Source organism: Diabrotica virgifera, chromosome 3 (assembly GCF_917563875.1).
Source record: "Diabrotica virgifera virgifera chromosome 3, PGI_DIABVI_V3a".
In the NCBI taxonomy this organism is placed as follows: domain Eukaryota; kingdom Metazoa; phylum Arthropoda; class Insecta; order Coleoptera; family Chrysomelidae; genus Diabrotica; species Diabrotica virgifera.
The window spans coordinates 121,402,900-121,421,973 of NC_065445.1; the positions used below are offsets into that span (position 1 = coordinate 121,402,900).

Genomic DNA, 19,074 nt, shown 5'->3' on the forward strand with positions numbered 1-19,074 from the left:
AGCAGTTTGGACGAGAGGGACTTTTTCGCAACATCCAGAGAGTACGTGTTGGGAGAATCAAGGACGGCGCAATCCAGAAAACGAGGGAGTGAAGAAACACAAAAAGGTTAGTCAAATCATTTGTCGGAATTGAGAAGATTTGTTTATATCAAAACCATATTTGTTTATTTGTTTATTGAACATTTTTTTTAACGCAGTTAGTCATTTCATATTTGAGAAATCAATTCAAAAGAAGAAAAGTAAAATTTATTAGTATGAGTAAATAATAAATTAATTAAATAATTTTTTTTTTGTCAAAACAAGGAGATATCAGGTTTAATTTATTAAGTGAAAAATTGTTGCAACAAAGTTAAATTTTAGTAATTTTTGAATCATATGTACACGGCTTATTTGATAAAAACAATAGATTACATTTATATGATTTTGAGTGTTTTCAATTTCCCTGTTTCCACCCTGGAAGAAGTAAACAACTAGAAATACTAGAAGCCACAGATCACAGGTATTGTATCAAATACAAAATTAGCCCTGAGCATAAAATTGATTGGAAAATTTAATTTGAATTTAGTTTTGTTTTTACATAGGCAGTAAATAAAATAATTGAATAATCAATTAAATTAAGAATTTGCTAATCAATCTAAATAAATAGATAAAGTAGAGCATAACAATATGCACTTACCCCTATTTCTAAATCTGTATGTGGAACTGCGCCGTTCGTTGTGGCTTTAATATCTGCATCACCAATTTTAACTACTCGTCCTTCTCCCTCACCTACAGCTTCAACTTCTCCTTTTGTTGGGGTATTTGTAATATCTACTGACCTTTTTGACTGCTTCGCACCCATTTTGTATGACAATTACTTACTAATTACTGAAACAATAATACATTTGTTAGGTTTTTAGAAAAAAAAATAGTTATTTATGAAACAGTTCGTGAAGTATGCTTTTTGAGAACGCACGCGATGTTTAGAGCACGAGCGACAGCGGAACGAGTGCTATACATCGCGTAAGTTCGCAAAAAGTACTTCACGCACAGTTTCATACTTTTTTCTACTTTTATAATAAAGTAGACTCGCGATTATCCGAGGTATCTGGGACCGTGACTACCCCGGCATGGAAAAACTTGGTTAACACTGAGATTGGTTATGTTGATAGAAAAACACGTAAACAACCATATGCTTCTTTTCATGAGCATTTTTCAGTGCGTCACAAATGATAGAAAAAGTAAGTCCGTGATAATATACATTTTAGTGACATGACATTTTAGTTAAATCTGACAGTTGTCACATTTTATTTGCAACTTGGCATAAAAACAAATCAATTGTGTTTATAAAATTAAATTAAATATTGCATTTATAAAATGGTATTTTCTTTTATTTGTATAGTCTTATAAATTGAACAGATTATATTCGTAGATATATTATAATATATGTAATTCCTAAATAATTTTTTTCGATTATAGCGCCATCTATTGACAACTAGAATAAATGTCACCGACGAAATATAATCACCGACGTGCGTTTTTTTTTCGTCATATGCAATTTAATGTGTTAGAAACAAATCGAAAAACTGTGACGCACTGAAAGATCCTCATGAGAAAAAGCATAACTGTGGATATTTTAATCACAAAACTAATAACTTTTACTGTCTATAAAAGATAAAAACATTTACTTTATCAATATTACTGTTTAAAAAAATATTTGATTGATTTTTGCGTAAGCTTCATTCCTGGTTGAAAGTTGTAACTCACCAGTCATGACTTTTGCCTCGGTTAACCGATGGGCTCGGATAATCGCGAGTCTACTGTATATTATGTTACTTAATTATTTTTTATTCTTGTCATCTTTAGCAGAACAGTAATTATATTTAGTTTTGACTAGGATTTTTTTAATGTAATTATGAAAAAAATAAAGACGATTGTTCTTTTCATTGATTTTAAATAGACTTTCGATCGAGCCAATAGAAATGACAGCATTGCAAGAGGTGGACGTATGTCCAAAGATTATTATAATAATAAAATTAACTCTCCAAAGAACAGTAAATAAAGTCACGATAAACAATAGTTTAATAAAAAGCTGTGAGGTCAAAGAAAGAGTGGGACAAGGTGAACCACTATTATCTAGAATGTTCAGCATAATAATTAGATAAGAAAAGAAGCAAATATTAATAGATTAGATTTGCGGTAGAACAGGTCTGATCTAACGCAAAAAACATCAAAGCTTAGCATTTGCAGACGACTTGGTAATCTTGGCTAGAAGCAAAATATAACTGATAGAAGCAGTCACGAAACTCAAAGAGCGGTCAGCTACCAAAGGATTGTAAGTACTAGGCATAATTACTGGCATATACTAGTTCGCACCGGCGCGCGGCGGCCAGATTTTAATACCCTACAGAAAAGGGGCATAGGTAAATTCGCCCCGGCAATATATTTCTTTGAAAAGATAGTTCAAAAATGCCTTTACTGGGTACACAATGAATAATAATTGATAGCCAGGGTCGTCGTATATAGACAATGTTTCCTTCATAAAGCAGGTACATACTTTAATACATTTTATTAATAAAATTTTTAATAAATATATCTCAAACTTGTATTTACCTAAATATAAAACTACTTCTTACTTAAAATTATATTAAAATTATAACCATATTATCACTAAAGAATTATGACGTTAGAGCTCATATTCCCTTGTTCAATATTTGATCGGGTTTTTACGTATAAGAAATTGCAAGTGATATTTATTTGTTTGAAAAGATTGGTAATTAGTAGTCACCTGAAATTTTATGATAACAGTTTGCGTTTTGATTCTTAAACTTGTTGACAGTGAGCTGAACGGTTTATTGTTTAGGGATATAAAATAAATATTTTTACTCGCTAATAACTCGAAAAGTATTAACTTAGTTAAAAAAAACTCTCTAAAAACAAAAGTTGCTTAAAATTAGTCAATTTATCCACTTTTGGACTAATTTCAAAAGTATTTTTTCACACCCATGAGACCCTTGGTGGCTTTCACCCCCCAAGTAAAAGCAACCAACGGCACAAGTCCAACTTTGAAGTAAAGGGTAAGCAGAACCTAAAACGAAATTTTCAAACAAATTCGTCGTAACGCAGAAAATTACACTCCAAAACGGTCATTTATTGGGCCAAATTTAAATAATCTAATTCCACTGTCTATATAAATATGTAACAACCAATATTTTATACAATTTCTATATAAAATACAAAAGCCACAGTACCAATTTTGCCGATATTAATTTTCCTAGAACTTAATAGGTCTGGATCCCGCGTATGAAAAAAAATTGATTAATAGCAAGCTGAAAATTTGTTAATAGCTTAAGGGTGTCTAGTCGGACAAACTTTGATATATGGGAACACTGGAACAGGGGAAGTTTTAATTGTGGAACAGGTTAAAAATTTGGAACGACCAGACCACGAAAACGGCACGTGTATTTTGTCCGACAGAACAGACTTAAACTCTTCGAACATAGATTAAACTCTCATGCAAAAATCAGACTGCTATTTATCACCAAATGAGTGTTTTAATGAGTGGAACATGTAGAATATGTCAAATAACAGGAATTATGACAGGTGATAAATAGCAGTCTGATTTTTGCATGAGAGTTTAATCTCTGTTCGGAGAGTTTAAGTCTGTTCTGTCGGACAAAATAAATGTGCCGTTTTCGTGGTGTAACCGTTCCAAATTTTTAACCTGTTCCACAATTAAAACTGCCCCTGTTCCAGTGTTCCCATATGTCAAAGTTTATTCGACTAGACACCCTTAAGCTATTAACAAATTTTCAGCTTGCTATTAATCAACTTTTTTTTTAATACGCGGGATCCAGACCTATAATAGATAAATACTTAATCAGCTTAACAATGGGAGCGAACTAGGTTATGGTTTTCGGAGCGAACTAGTATGTAATTAAAAGGGTTTTTGACCTTGGGAGCGAACTAGTGTGCTCCGATAATTACTACTATATTTAAGGCACATATCCATTGTTTCACCAACCAATGCATATTCTGTTTAAAGAATTCTTGTGGCTGTAGGTCGAATAATTATTTTACGGCATTTATTATCGAGGCCAGTGCTGTAATAAACTCCACCGCCCGTAATAAACTTATTTCTGTTTATCTGTCGATAGATATTGAATAATGTAGGAAATTTACAATTTGCGATTGCGAAGTCTCATTGTTCAGGTCGACCATCGACACCTAATAAACTACCTAAGAGGCATCAAAATATTTGAATATTATTGTTGTCTGATATAACGAGATCCGCTTATAACGAGGTAATTAGTCCGCCATTTCAGTTCTCGTTATAGAGGGAGTCTACTGTATTTCTTTCGTTGTAGATTTTTTCACTTCTTCGGCGACATAAGACCGAGCATTGTTATGTAGAAGAATGACCAGCTTTTCTGGACGTTTTGGTCGCATTGCTTGATTAACATTGTTTAAATTAAAGTTTCATTTTACAGGTTTTCGTTTATATGCACCCTAGGTTCCGTAAACTGCATGAGCAAGGGTTCTTCATTGTTGGAAAACATGTTAACATGACCTTGCCCGCAGAAGGTTGAAATTTGTATGACCGCACGCTGATTATATTTGGACGGATTATTAACAACAAACGCCATTTTGAAGTCACTATACTTGAAATAGCAGTCAAATACAAATGGTAGGAATATAAACTGATCAGTGTACAAACATAACTAACATTTCAGAATGTCTGTTGAGTGATTACAATTATTGTTTCCAAGGCTAACGTGGCCAAAGATGTTTCAATTGAACAAGCTTATATATTAATGAAGCAAAACCAAAGTATGTATATGGAATGGACATTTAAGCAATTCGTTCTGGGGCAATAAATAACAATGACAACAACAAAAGGAACACAACAGAAATTCGAGGAAATTGACAGATTTGAATACTTAGGAACTGTCTTACAAGAGAACCGGACTGTGCACTGTGCAGCACCTAACTATCCAGAAGAACTACAGATAATATTTATGTCCGGCAACCGCACTCTATACTCTAATCTACAAGGCCGTAATAATGCCGATCAAGATGTATTCTTCTCCCATGTTACGCGTAACCACCATTATGGTGGTTACGCGTAACATATAACCAGTAATTAAGGAGCAAGGCTTTGATGATTGGGCCATGTTCAAAGAATGGTTCCATAGGCAAATCAGGCAAAAGGCGAAGAGGAAGACCGAGGTCAAGATGGAGCAATTAAGTTAAAGAAGATACCACGACCCCATTCGCCTACTAGGCCCATAGTGCTTACATACATGTTATTATGATAAGAAACTAACTTACTATCTGAATAATATTTTGCAACTGGATATACAAAAAACTATATTCATTATAACAAATAAAATAATAATAAAAAAATTTATGTATGAACATAAAATTTAATGATTTAAAGGAAAATCTGTTAAATTCTCCAGCTCAGTTTAAAGCTATAAATTTAAGTCACTAGAAAGCATGTCCAGTTCTTGACTCATAACAATGTAAGCTTTGTTTAAGAACATACCTAAAGTTTTACAATCTGGAAGAACAATACCACACAATTTTTTAAAGGAATAATTGTTAAAAGCCACTAATATCACAAGCACAAGGCAATAAACATTTAACAATAAAACTAGCGAAGTAGTATTCAATACGTGCACTAAACGGTTATTTGAAAAAATATTGACTCAAGTGTGAGGTTTGATGATTACACATATCAGCAAAACCTGTTTAGGGATCCTATCATCTGGCTTTTTCTGTACATGGCCGTACCATATTAATTGTTTTGTTTTTATGTCTTCAATTATTGTATGTCTGACTACCATCATTTCTTGTATTCTCTCATTTCGTATGCGATCTCTTCTTGATTTGCCTGCTGCTTTTCCCTAGAAGTGCATTTCTGTTACTAGTAGCATTTTCTCTGTTCTTTGTTTCAGTGGCCAAACTTCACTGCCATATATGTAATTACACTTTTAAGTATGGTATTGTATATGAGCTGCTTGTTCGCTTTAGATATTGTTTGGTCCCAGCTTTTCTACCCTGTATTTTTCTGTCTTTTATAGCAGCATCGAGTGTTCCATCTCGAGTTATCTTCATGCCCAGGTATTCATCACAGTGTTTAATTTCTACCCCATCGTCTAATGTAATGGACTGTTTTGTCCCTCCAATACACATGCTTCAGTTTTCTTAATGTTGACTTCGAGACCTCATTTGTTATATTCTTCTATTAGCTTCCGCGTCATGTAACTCAAGTCGTCATGATCCTGAGCAATCAGAATTTGGTCATCAGCTAATCATGAAGTGTATAGTGTTGTCTCGTCATTGAGAGAGATTCCCATGCCATTACATTTCTCTTCCACAGTTTGAGTGCTTCTTCCAGATAAATATTAAAACCGGTAGGCGAAATAGAGCAACCCTGCTCCAATCCTTTCGTGACCTTAAATCCTTCGACATCCTTGATGCAGTTTTAATTTTTACAGTCGTTCCATTATACAGACTTGGACTGTTTTGATAAGATCATGTTTAATGTTGGTTTGCTGTAGGGTAGACCATAGTAGCTGAGGGGCACACTGTCATTGTGCCAACAGCACTTGTTACATTTTTACCCAAAAAAATTTGATGTTTCTATTTCCACTCCAGAAATCGTTTTCAAAAATCGTTGTCCAACAACACCTACAAGAAGGGACTCAAGGATGACAAAAATATCATATGAGGCCCTTAGAACACACGGGGTATAAGTGCCAAATTTTGAGAAAACTATTTTCAAAGTTCTAGACAGATTTAAAAAATCTATCTTGGTAGGTACTACTTACCATATTTTCAATGACATGTCATTTTTGATCATTTTATTGTTAGTTTATGTAGGTAGTTTGAAGCCACCATGTTTTTCTATGTGTTTGGGAGCCCATTTTTGTATTTAAAACCTAATTTTCTAAAATTGTCACTTATACTATACTCCTTGTGTTCTAATTGCCTCATATATAAAGGTCTTGTCAGAATAATTAAAAAGGATAGCAGACAAGTACAACATCACAACAACATTTAAAACAACCAACACACTCTGATATATCCTGTCCAAAACCAAACCCAACATACGATACTTACTTAGAGGTCAAAGAACTGCATCTACAATTTCTATTTGGGAGAAACTGCAAGATCACTAAATATGAGAATAAACAAGCATGAAACATACAACAATAACAGAGACTTCGAGAAATTCCAGATATGTAAACATGCCTGAGATAACGAGCAAAGAGTATAATGGAAAGATGCATCAATAATCATGAAGGAAACAGACATGATATATCTTTGTGGTTTCTCTGCTCTTCTCTTCCTCCTATGTGTTTCTGCTCTACTAGTGCCTTCACCTCCGTTCTTTGACCTTTATAGATGGCCATATTTTCTTTTCTGCACTATAACCATCATTGCTCCATTTCTTTTGAAAAGCGTTTCCAGTGTTATCCTATTTTTAAGTCTTCTTACAAGTGCATGTTTCATTCCTTATTGTATTACGTACAATAATTATTAAGATTTTTGCGTCTTTTATTGACATATATATTTCAGAAAAGCTTCTTCCTTTTCTTTACATTTTTCCTTCATTTAATTCTTATTAGAAAAAGTACATACCACACATGACTAAAATAAACCAATATTCTTACTTATACACACACCGGCAAAATTAGCCGAACACCTTAAAAATGGGACATGTTTGATGTCTCGAATTTCCTAAACCAGTGGTCCTATTTGAGTGATTCTTTTAGTATGTTATAGCCTTATCATTTAAGAATATCGTTATGATAATATTGTTGCTAGACAGGTAAATATCATTTTATACCGGGTGTACCAATCATACTGTGTTTTTTTCTTAAAGTTTGGAACACCCTGTGGAATATTCTAGCATATATAAAATATTGAAATTAAAACTCGGTTGTAGAGTTAGGCTTTCTTAACATTTTCCTTTTTGATTCATTTAATTATGTGGGATAATAGAAGAGTTATGTGCGTTAACACCTATCCACGTTTTTCATCAATAAATCCAATAACCATTATGGTGGTTACGCGTAACATATAACCAGTAATTAAGGAACAAGGCTTTGATGATTGGGCCATGTTCAAAGAATGGTTCCATAGGCAAATCAGGCAAAAGGCGAAGAGGAAGACCGAGGTCAAGATGGAGCAATTAAGTTAAAGAAGATACCACGACCCCATTCGCCTACTAGGCCCATAGTGCTTACATACATGTTATTATGATAAGAAACTAACTTACTATCTAAATAATATTTTGCAACTGGATATACTAAAAACTATATTCATTATAACAAATAAAATAATAATAAAAAAATTTATGTATGAACATAAAATTTAATGATTTAAAGGAAAATCTGTTAAATTCTCCAGCTCAGTTTAAAGCTATAAATTTAAGTCACTAGAAAGCATGTCAAGTTCTTGACTCATAAAAATGTAAGCTTTGTTTAAGAACATACCTAAAGTTTTACAATCTGGAAGAACAATACCACACAATTTTTTAAAGGAATAATTGTTAAAAGCCACTAATATCACAAGCACAAGGCAATAAACATTTAACAATAAAACTAGCGAAGTAGTATTCAATACGTGCACTAAACGGTTATTTGAAAAAATATTGACTCAAGTGTGAGGTTTGATGATTACACATATCAGCAATGCAATGATTCATAGTTATCGCTTTTTAGCTCATAACATAAATACAAGAATGTAAAATTCAATTTTGTCATAATAGGTATTTATAGAAAAAAATATACACACACCGGCAAAATTAGCCGAACACCTTAAAAATGGGACATGTTTGATGTCTCGAATTTGAGACAGTTGATTGAGTGATTCTTTTAGTATGTTATAGCCTTATTATTTAAGAATATCGGTGTAATAATATTGTTGCTAGACAGGTAAATATCATTTTATACCGGGTGTAACAATCATACTGTGTTTTTTTCTTAAAGTTTGGAACACCCTGTGGAATATTCTAGCATATATAAAATATTGGAATTAAAACCCAATTATAGCCTTAGGCTTTCTTAACATTTTCTTTTTTGATTCATTTGCTTATGTTGGAAAATGAAAAAGTTATGGGCTTTAACAACTAGCCATGTTTTAGATCAATAAATTCTCATAGTAGGGGAGGAAAGTATGCTAAATTTGCAGTTACTCGAGCGTTATGGGGATCTATTGGATTGTGAAGAGTGGGTGCTAAAACCAAAAAAGTTAAGTTAAGTTTTCCATAAAGTATGGGACTCTCCACTTTTTAATTTAATTTTCTATCTCTACCACTCGTTTTTTCCGATTATAGCGCCATCTATCCATAATTGGAAAAAATGTTGCGAATAAAAGTTGCTTAGCTTTACGTCAAGAATCCAAATCTGCAATAAAAATTGGGGGCTCCTACTTAAGATTTTAAAGTAACCCCCCACCCCACGTCTGTGGGGGGACGTGTTTGGTGCCATTCGATAGATTTTTGAAAAATACTGAATACTTGTATTTTGCAGTTTTACGATCTGGTGTTCATTTCGCGAAATATCGTATTTAAAATTTTTAATTTACCCCCTACCCCTCTCCGTGGGGTGACGTGTTTAGTATTATTCAATAGATTTTTGAAAAATATTGAAACCCCCACGTATTTTTTAGTTTTTCGATCTGACGTTTATTTAGCGAAATATTCGCTTTTTTTGTGAAAATTTGTGACTCACCCATTTTTTTACGCCCCGCTCAAATCGTCAGATTTTTCAAATATACACTATTTTGCATGTACTTAACTTACCTTATCTTAATCTGACGATTTTGAGTTTTTCTAAGAATAGATTTTTTTCGGTCCCCCCTTAATGAATTCCACGGTGTTAAGAACCAATATATGGTATACGTACATTTAAAGGGTACAAGCCCCCAATTTTTTGAGCAGATTTGGATTCTTTACGTAAAAATAAGCAACTTCTATTCGACACATTTTTTCGAATTATGGATAGATCGCGCTATAATCGGAAAAAAACGGAATGGGACGTTTCGATGCCGCCGGTTCAACGCCGGCCGTTTCGATGCCGCCGGTTCATCGCCAGTCCATTTCATCGCCGTCATATCTCGCAATTCCTAGAACTCCTAATTAATACTAAAAATAACTAATAATTGTAACTGTCGAAAATTCGGAAATATATCAGATAGCGATTAATTGACTGGCGATGAATCGGCCGGCATCGGCATCGAACTGGCGGCATCGAAACGGCGGCGATGAAACGTCCTAGACCCGAAAAAAACGATTGTTTCAAATGGAAAATTAAATTAAAAAAATGAAAAGTCTCCCACTATATGGAAAACTTAACTTAACCTTTTTCTGCTTTTAGCACGTACTCTTCATAATCCAATAGGTCCCCATAACGCTCGAGTAACTGTAAATTTAGCATACTTTCCTCCCCTACTATGAGGATTTATTGATGAAAAACGTGGATAGATGTTAACGCACATAACTCTTCTATTATCCCACATAATTAAATGAATCAAAAAGGAAAATGTTAAGAAAGCCTAACTCTACAACCGAGTTTTAATTTCAATATTTTACATATGCTAGAATATTCCACAGGGTGTTCCAAACTTTAAGAAAAAAACACAGTATGATTGGTACACCCGGTATAAAATGATATTTACCTGTCTAGCAACAATATTATCATAACGATATTCTTAAATGATAAGGCTATAACATACTAAAAGAATCACTCAAATAGGACCACTGGTTTAGGAAATTCGAGACATCAAACATGTCCCATTTTTAAGGTGTTCGGCTAATTTTGCCGGTGTGTGTATAAGTAAGAATATTGGTTTATTTTAGTCATGTGTGGTATGTACTTTTTCTAATAAGAATTAAATGAAGGAAAAATGTAAAGAAAAGGAAGAAGCTTTTCTGAAATATATATGTCAATAAAAGACGCAAAAATCTTAATAATTATTGTACGTAATACAATAAGGAATGAAACATGCACTTGTAAGAAGACTTAAAAATAGGATAACACTGGAAACGCTTTTCAAAAGAAATGGAGCAATGATGGTTATAGTGCACAAAAGAAAATATGGCCATCTATAAAGGTCAAAGAACGGAGGTGAAGGCACTAGTAGAGCAGAAACACATAGGAGGAAGAGAAGAGCAGAGAAACCACAAAGATATATCATGTCTGTTTCCTTCATGATTATTGATGCATCTTTCCATTATACTCTTTGCTCGTTATCTCAGGCATGTTTACATATCTGGAATTTCTCGAAGTCTCTGTTATTGTTGTATGTTTCATGCTTGTTTATTCTCATATTTAGTGATCTTGCAGTTTCTCCCAAATAGAAATTGTAGATGCAGTTCTTTGACCTCTAAGTAAGTATCGTATGTTGGGTTTGGTTTTGGACAGGATATATCAGAGTGTGTTGGTTGTTTTAAATGTTGTTGTGATGTTGTACTTGTCTGCTATCCTTTTTAATTATTCTGACAAGACCTTTATATATGAGGCAATTAGAACACAAGGAGTATAGTATAAGTGACAATTTTAGAAAATTAGGTTTTAAATACAAAAATGGGCTCCCAAACACATAGAAAAACATGGTGGCTTCAAACTACCTACATAAACTAACAATAAAATGATCAAAAATGACATGTCATTGAAAATATGGTAAGTAGTACCTACCAAGATAGATTTTTTAAATCTGTCTAGAACTTTGAAAATAGTTTTCTCAAAATTTGGCACTTATACCCCGTGTGTTCTAAGGGCCTCATATGATATTTTTGTCATCCTTGAGTCCCTTCTTGTAGGTGTTGTTGGACAACGATTTTTGAAAACGATTTCTGGAGTGGAAATAGAAACATCAAATTTTTTTGGGTAAAAATGTAACAAGTGCTGTTGGCACAATGACAGTGTGCCCCTCAGCTACTATGGTCTACCCTACAGCAAACCAACATTAAACATGATCTTATCAAAACAGTCCAAAGTCTGTATAATGGAACGACTGTAAAAATTAAAACTGCATCAAGGATGTCGAAGGATTTAAGGTCACGAAAGGATTGGAGCAGGGTTGCTCTATTTCGCCTACCGGTTTTAATATTTATCTGGAAGAAGCACTCAAACTGTGGAAGAGAAATGTAATGGCATGGGAATCTCTCTCAATGACGAGACAACACTATACACTTCATGATTAGCTGATGACCAAATTCTGATTGCTCAGGATCATGACGACTTGAGTTACATGACGCGGAAGCTAATAGAAGAATATAACAAATGAGGTCTCGAAGTCAACATTAAGAAAACTGAAGCATGTGTATTGGAGGGACAAAACAGTCCATTACATTAGACGATGGGGTAGAAATTAAACACTGTGATGAATACCTGGGCATGAAGATAACTCGAGATGGAACACTCGATGCTGCTATAAAAGACAGAAAAATACAGGGTAGAAAAGCTGGGACCAAACAATATCTAAAGCGAACAAGCAGCTCATATACAATACCATACTTAAAAGTGTAATTACATATATGGCAGTGAAGTTTGGCCACTGAAACAAAGAACACAGAAAATGCTACTAGTAACAGAAATGCACTTCTAGGGAAGAGCAGCAGGCAAATCAAGAAGAGATCGCATACGAAATGAGAGAATACAAGAAATGATGGTAGTCAGACATACAATAATTGAAGACATAAAAACAAAACAATTAATATGGTACGGCCATGTACAGAAAAAGCCAGATGATAGGATCCCTAAACAGGTTTTGGCATAGACACAAGGTAGAAGGAAAAGAAGAAGGCCAAGAAGAAGCTTGCCAAATCCGCCCTAGAAATAGGCGAAGAAACTCCCCTGAACTTATTACCCATTTCGGATATTGATATTAGTAAACGACATCAAAAAGAAAACTGGCAAACGTATTATGGAAACACGAGAACTGGAAGTAATTACAAACAAATTCAGCCTGAAATTCCCATAAAAAGATGGTTTAATTCTGTATCAAATCGCCATTCCATAAGAGTTATAAATAGATTGAGATGTAATTACGCTCTTACTCCCCTTCATATGTTCAGTTTGGGTCTCACCGAGTCACCTGTGAGTGTGGAAAAGAAGGTGATCTACTACATATTCTCCTCGAATGTTCCCATAAATCAGTAAATATAAACTTTTATGATAATCTTAATATTTTAAAAATTCCACTTCCCGGCTACCTAAACAATTTGATTTTTTCTGAAGATATTAATACATTAAAAACAATTTACGAACATATCAAAAACTGTAAATATAAATTGTAGCAATATAATTAACCCTGTATTTAAGTAATTTTGTTAAAACAAAACAGGCATGTTTGTTAAAACAAACAAACATGTTTGACTTGTTGCTATTTTTTAACCCTGTAGATTTAAGTAATTGTTGTATATCATAATTGAAAAAAAAAACAAGAAAAAAAAAGAGAAAAAAAACTAAGATGTAAACCTCCGAGAAGTTGAATCGGGTTTATGTCTTAGCGTAGAAAAAAAAACAATTAAAAAAGAAAAAAAAAACAAATTAAAATATAATAAAAAAATATATACAAAAAAAATAAATATATACACAAAACATATTTACATCCAAAATAGTTTATTTATTTAGATAGTAGTTATGTTAGTATCTTATGTACCGGGTGTCCCAATAAGAATGGCTCTCGGCCATATCTCAGGAACCGTTTATAGTAGAGCTTTGAAATAAAAAATTTTATAACAAAAGTTGCCTCAGGAAAAGCCTGGAAATTATTTTCATAATTATGGGTCCACCGTTAGAGGGCGTAATTGAATATCAAAAATAAAAAAATCTAAATTTTACAAAATTTTCCTAATGAAGGGGCACTGGAAATCCGATTATTGTATTCTTCATCAAATTCTGCACATATTTGATTTAACAAGTTTAACTCTACCTTTGCAAATAAGAGGTGGGGGTGAGTGGGAACCTTGTTATGAAAAAATGGCTGTAAGTCCGGTTCTGCTAAATCAAATTTTGAAAACTGGGTCTTGTTGAAGACAGATCTTTTTCTTCAATGTAAGCGTGATAATTTTGAACCATCCTAATAAGTAATAAGCCAGCTGGGAGGCGTTATTTAATTTTTTTCAGAAATCTAGTTTTCTTTGGAAAATATTAAATACAAGTATGCATTTTTAATCATACTTTATAAAATTAGATTAAATTAGCAATAGAATAGCGAAAACCGCATGTCGATACCCTTTTTCTATCTCAAGATATCTTGAGAAACGTGTAAATTTTATACATAACTGTTACTATCACCGGTAAACTAAGTTAATGAAAAGTAGTGTGCTGTGGAAAAAAACAAAATAACATTTTCCAGATGTCAACGTATAAAAATATAATTAATTAAAACAACAATGTAAAGAGAAACAATACTATTAAAATTAAATATAACACAAAACAAAAAGACCTACTTAGTGACGACCTAAATATTCAAATTGTTGCCCATCATACACTACTCTAGAATACATTATCCAGAGAATACTAAACGCCATTCAAAGCATATCGAGAGCAGAAATTGAGACTGCTGTTCAATCTACTCTTGAAAGAGTAAATGTTTGCAACGAAAATGATGGGCAAAAATTTGAACGTTTATGTCATCACTAAATAGTTGTTTTTATTTCTTTGTAATAGGGCTTTTCAACGCTTCTCATTTGTTTCGAGCCTCTGTCATATGCCGTATAATCCGTGTATAATATTAATATACGAGATATGAACGAGGCTCGAAACAAATGAGAAGCGTTGAAAAGACCTAATATACGTTGACAGCTGGAAAATGTTTCTTTGTTGTTTCCACAGCACACTACTTTTAATGAATTTCGTTTACCGGTGACAGTAACAGTTATGTTTTTAAATTTACACGTTTTGTAAGATATCTCGAGATAGAAAAAAGGTATTAACATGCGGTTTTCGCTATTCTGTTGCTAATTTTGTCTAATTTTGTAATATGGTATTAAAAATGCATGTTTGTATTTAATATTTTCCAAGGAACACTAGATTTCTGAAAAAAATTAAATAACGCCTTCTAGCTGGCATATTACTCAGTAAGTTGGTTCGAAATCATAACTTTTACATTGACGAAAAAGATCTGTCTTCAACAAGACCAAGTTTTCAAAATTTGATTTAGCAGAACCGGACTTACAGCCATTTTTTCATAACAAGGTTCCCACTCACCCCCACCTCTTATTTGAAAAGGTAGAGTTAAACTTGTTAAATCAAATATGCGCAGAATTTGATGAAGAATACAATAATCGGATTTCCAGTGCCCCTTCATTAGGAAAATTTTGTAAAATTTAGATTTTTTAATTTTTGATATTCAATTAGCCCTCTAGCGGTGGTCCCACAATTATGAAAATAATTTCCAGGCTTTTCCTGAGGCAACTTTTGTTATAATTTTTTTTATTTCAAAGCTCTACTATAAACGGTTCCTGAGATATGGCCGAGAGCCATTCTTATTGGGACACCCGGTACATATATTTAGAGTTGGAAATACAGAAAAAATTCCTCTGATTGAAAAAAAATTGTTTGTATGTCTGGCTAATTGGCTCAGCCAATCAAATTCACAAAAAAAAAGAAGAAGCTGGAGGGAGAGAATTGAAAAATAACTAGAGGAAAGAGAAATCCCTCCAGGTCTATGTTTAAACAGAGAAGAATGGCGGTTAGGAGTCGAAAGGCGTCGGAGAACGCTGTAAACAGATAGTAGTAACGATAATAATTATTGTCAATACAATAAACTGTGGCTAATCCCATACAAACACAATAAGTCTGGATCCCGCGTATGAAAAAAAAGTTGATTAATAGCAAGCTGAACATTTGTTAATAACTTAAGGGTGTCTAGTCGGACAAATTTTGATATATAGGAACACTGGAACAGGTTAAAAATTTGGAACGGTCAGACCACGAAAACGGCACATGTATTTCGTCCGACAGAACAGACTTAAACTCTCCGAACAGAGATTAAACTCTCATGCAAAAATCAGACTACTATTTATCACCAAATGGGCGTTTTAATGAGTGGAACATGTAGAATATGTCAAATGACAGGAATTATGACAGGTGATAAATAGCAGTCTGATTCTTGCATGAGTTTAATCTTTGTTCGGAGAGTTTAAGTCTGTTCTGTTGGACACAATAAATGTGCCGTTTTCGTGGTCTGACCGTTCCAAATTTTTAACCTGTTCCACAATTAAAACTTCCCTGTTCCAGTGTTCCCGTATGCCAAAGTTTGTCCGACTAGACCTTAAGCTATTAACAAATTTTCAGCTTACTATTAATCAATTTTTTTTTCATACGCGGGATCCAGATCTACAATATTTATCTTACGACATGCCACAAGAACACAGTTTCAGAACCTTATCTATTATCGAGTCGCCTAATTTTTTTGAATCCAGGTATATTATGATTGATATCTACATTTTAACAATCTTCCTACACAAATTCCAAGACGAACTTTTTTGCATGCTCGTTAAATTATAGCTGTATAATGTTTCGACGATTTTGTGCTCATTAATAAAAACGGTTTATAACAACTAAAAAACAGTAAGCACAATTAGTAAAATTCGCTCACGATATTTTTGATGTAATTGACATGGCAGTAACAATGGTATTAGAAAAAACTTTTACTGTTACCGGAGATGTATGAATTAATAGTATTCAATTCACAGTTGTTACCTTTATATTCCGTTAAGAGTCTGGCTAACCAACAAGTTTCGAGAATTAATTGAGTAATCTATAACGTCAAAATACTAAAATCACAATAAAGATGCTAGAGATAATAATAATTTGACTAGAAATAAACAAACCAAGACACGTTTAATGTTACGAGGAGCACTCCCGAATCATAATTTTACAATGTATAAACTTTGGAAATCATGATTTTTCTGATAAAATTACAATGTATATTGTACATTGTAAATCGTGATTTGGGAGTGCTCCTTGTAATATTCAACGTGCCTTTACGGTTTGTTTATTTCTAGTGCATCTTTGTGATTGTGATTTTAGTATAGTTGGTATTTCATATTTTATAATTATTCTCTTATCATTTGATTTCTAATAATGGAATCATTACAAAACTAAAGCACTGTCATTCACAAATTAGAAATTATGGATATGCAGTTTATAAAATGCAGCAGGAAAAGAATAGGGACAAGACAAGTATTAATACCATATTGGAAGCCTACAAAAACCTACATGATAATCCGAAACAAAAAAGGTACAAGAACGATATATCTACATTCTACATACTTAATAGGAAAATAATTAAACATGATCAAAAGAATTAGTCTCGGGGACTACCAACAACGAAAAATTAAAGAGGAGATCTTATTATAAGAGAAGAATTAAAGCAGGTAACAAAAATTAGGCTATTTTTCGCTAAATTTTGAAAACGCTGAAATATAGTCTAGGCGCCAGAGGGGTCACCGTGTCCTTTTCAATTCTGATGGACAAACTCAACGGTTTCTTATGGATTTTTGGCTGCTGATTACGAATTTCGAGGTGGTCAAAAAATTGTTATAAACAATTTAATTGTTTATAAGGCTCTAGCTCATAAACTAAAAGAGATAAAAAGAATGTTTCAAATAAAATTTGTTCGTTAAGAAAAAGCGAAGAAAAAAACGTTTACTAAACTTAAATCCAACAGTTATACTCAAGATATTGTAAAATTAGTGCACAATGCAAATTGCAAAATAAGTATTTTTCGAAGCTTTATCGATCGTAACTCAGTTTCTACGCATGCAAATGAGCCCTAGTAGGTCTTATTTTAAAGCTTCGTTAATAGGCTTCCAAACAAAGTTTGTTAAATTACTTTATCTTCATTTGTTTTAAAGTTATACCAGTTTGAAATTATAATTTTCTTAAAAAAATTGTACATTAATTTGTTTATAAGGATTTCAAGTAAATTGGAGCTGTAAACATTTATACTTTAATTAACAATAATGATATAAAAACTCAAAAGGAATATTTTGAGCTTTTTAAAATGTTCGTAAGTTTATTTTTGGTCAAGATATCGATATTTTAATGTCTCACAGTCAAGTATGTAAGTATTTTTCCACGCTTTATCGATCGTAACTCGGCTTCTACGCATGCAAATGAGCCAATATGTAATATCTATATAAAAATGAATCGAGTTCTTTTACAGCATCATCATTGCATATAAGACGAGCATTTATGTTGTGGCGGCATACACACAATTGACGTGCCTTGATGATGTTGCAAAAGAACTAGATCCACTTTATATGGATATCATAAAGATAATTAGACTCTGAGGCCCCAGAAAGTTTTAGTTTTACTGCCTATACGAACAGACTTAGTACCACCATGTAACTATAAAAAATGCTCTAAGAACTTACGCGGAAGTAAAAAAAAGTAATGCAGAGATTCTCTGTATATCTCGATGCAGGTGCATGAAAGATAATGTTTGTAAAAATAGTATTAATAAATAATATCAACTTACTTTTTAGTTATATTTCTGAAATATTAGTTTTTAATGTTTTTTTCTCATTTAGTACAAAAAATAGAAGACAAAGTAAATAGAATGAAAGGTGATACGAGGTACAGTATGATGATTTAACTATAAGAATTATATGATAAAAAATTATTAGGATCTTCAAAAATGAAAAATTAACATAACGTATATACATAGATATTATAATTTGCATCGAGAAGTTAGCGCGTGAACCTTTACGCGGTGAGCCAATCTCGCGCCTCAGAGCGCGCTATTAAAATATCGATATCTTGGCCAAAAATAAAACGAACATTTTCTTAAGCTCAAAATGTTCCTTTTGAGTTCTTCTATCATTATTATTAATTAAAGTATAAATGTTTATAGTTCAAATTTGCTTGAAACCCTTATAAACAAATTAATGTACAATTTTTTTAAGAAAATTTTAACTTCAATCGGATATAACTTTAAAACAAATAATAGGTCTGGATCCCGCGTATGAAAAAAAAGTTGATTAATAGCCTGCTGAAAATTTGTTAATAAGCTTAAGAGTGTCTAGTCGGATAAACTTTGATATATGAGAACACTGGAACA

At 32.8% G+C, this 19,074-nt stretch overlaps 1 protein-coding gene across 5 annotated transcripts in view; it reads right to left on the reverse strand.

Moving 5' to 3' along the window:
- LOC126882057 (A-kinase anchor protein 200-like) overlaps window positions 1-19,074 on the reverse strand; it is a 640,814-nt gene that overhangs the window by 416,875 nt on the left and 204,865 nt on the right. For 3 of the 5 annotated variants that reach the window (XM_050646875.1, XM_050646876.1, XM_050646879.1), the window contains one exon: window positions 677-867. In XM_050646875.1, coding sequence (XP_050502832.1) covers window positions 677-841 — 165 coding nt within the window. In that variant the 5' untranslated portion in view covers window positions 842-867. Of the gene's footprint in view, window positions 1-676; window positions 868-5,527; window positions 5,676-8,486; window positions 8,663-19,074 lie in introns of those variants that run through there. The other 2 variants (XM_050646878.1, XM_050646877.1) reach the window with 2 other exon arrangements.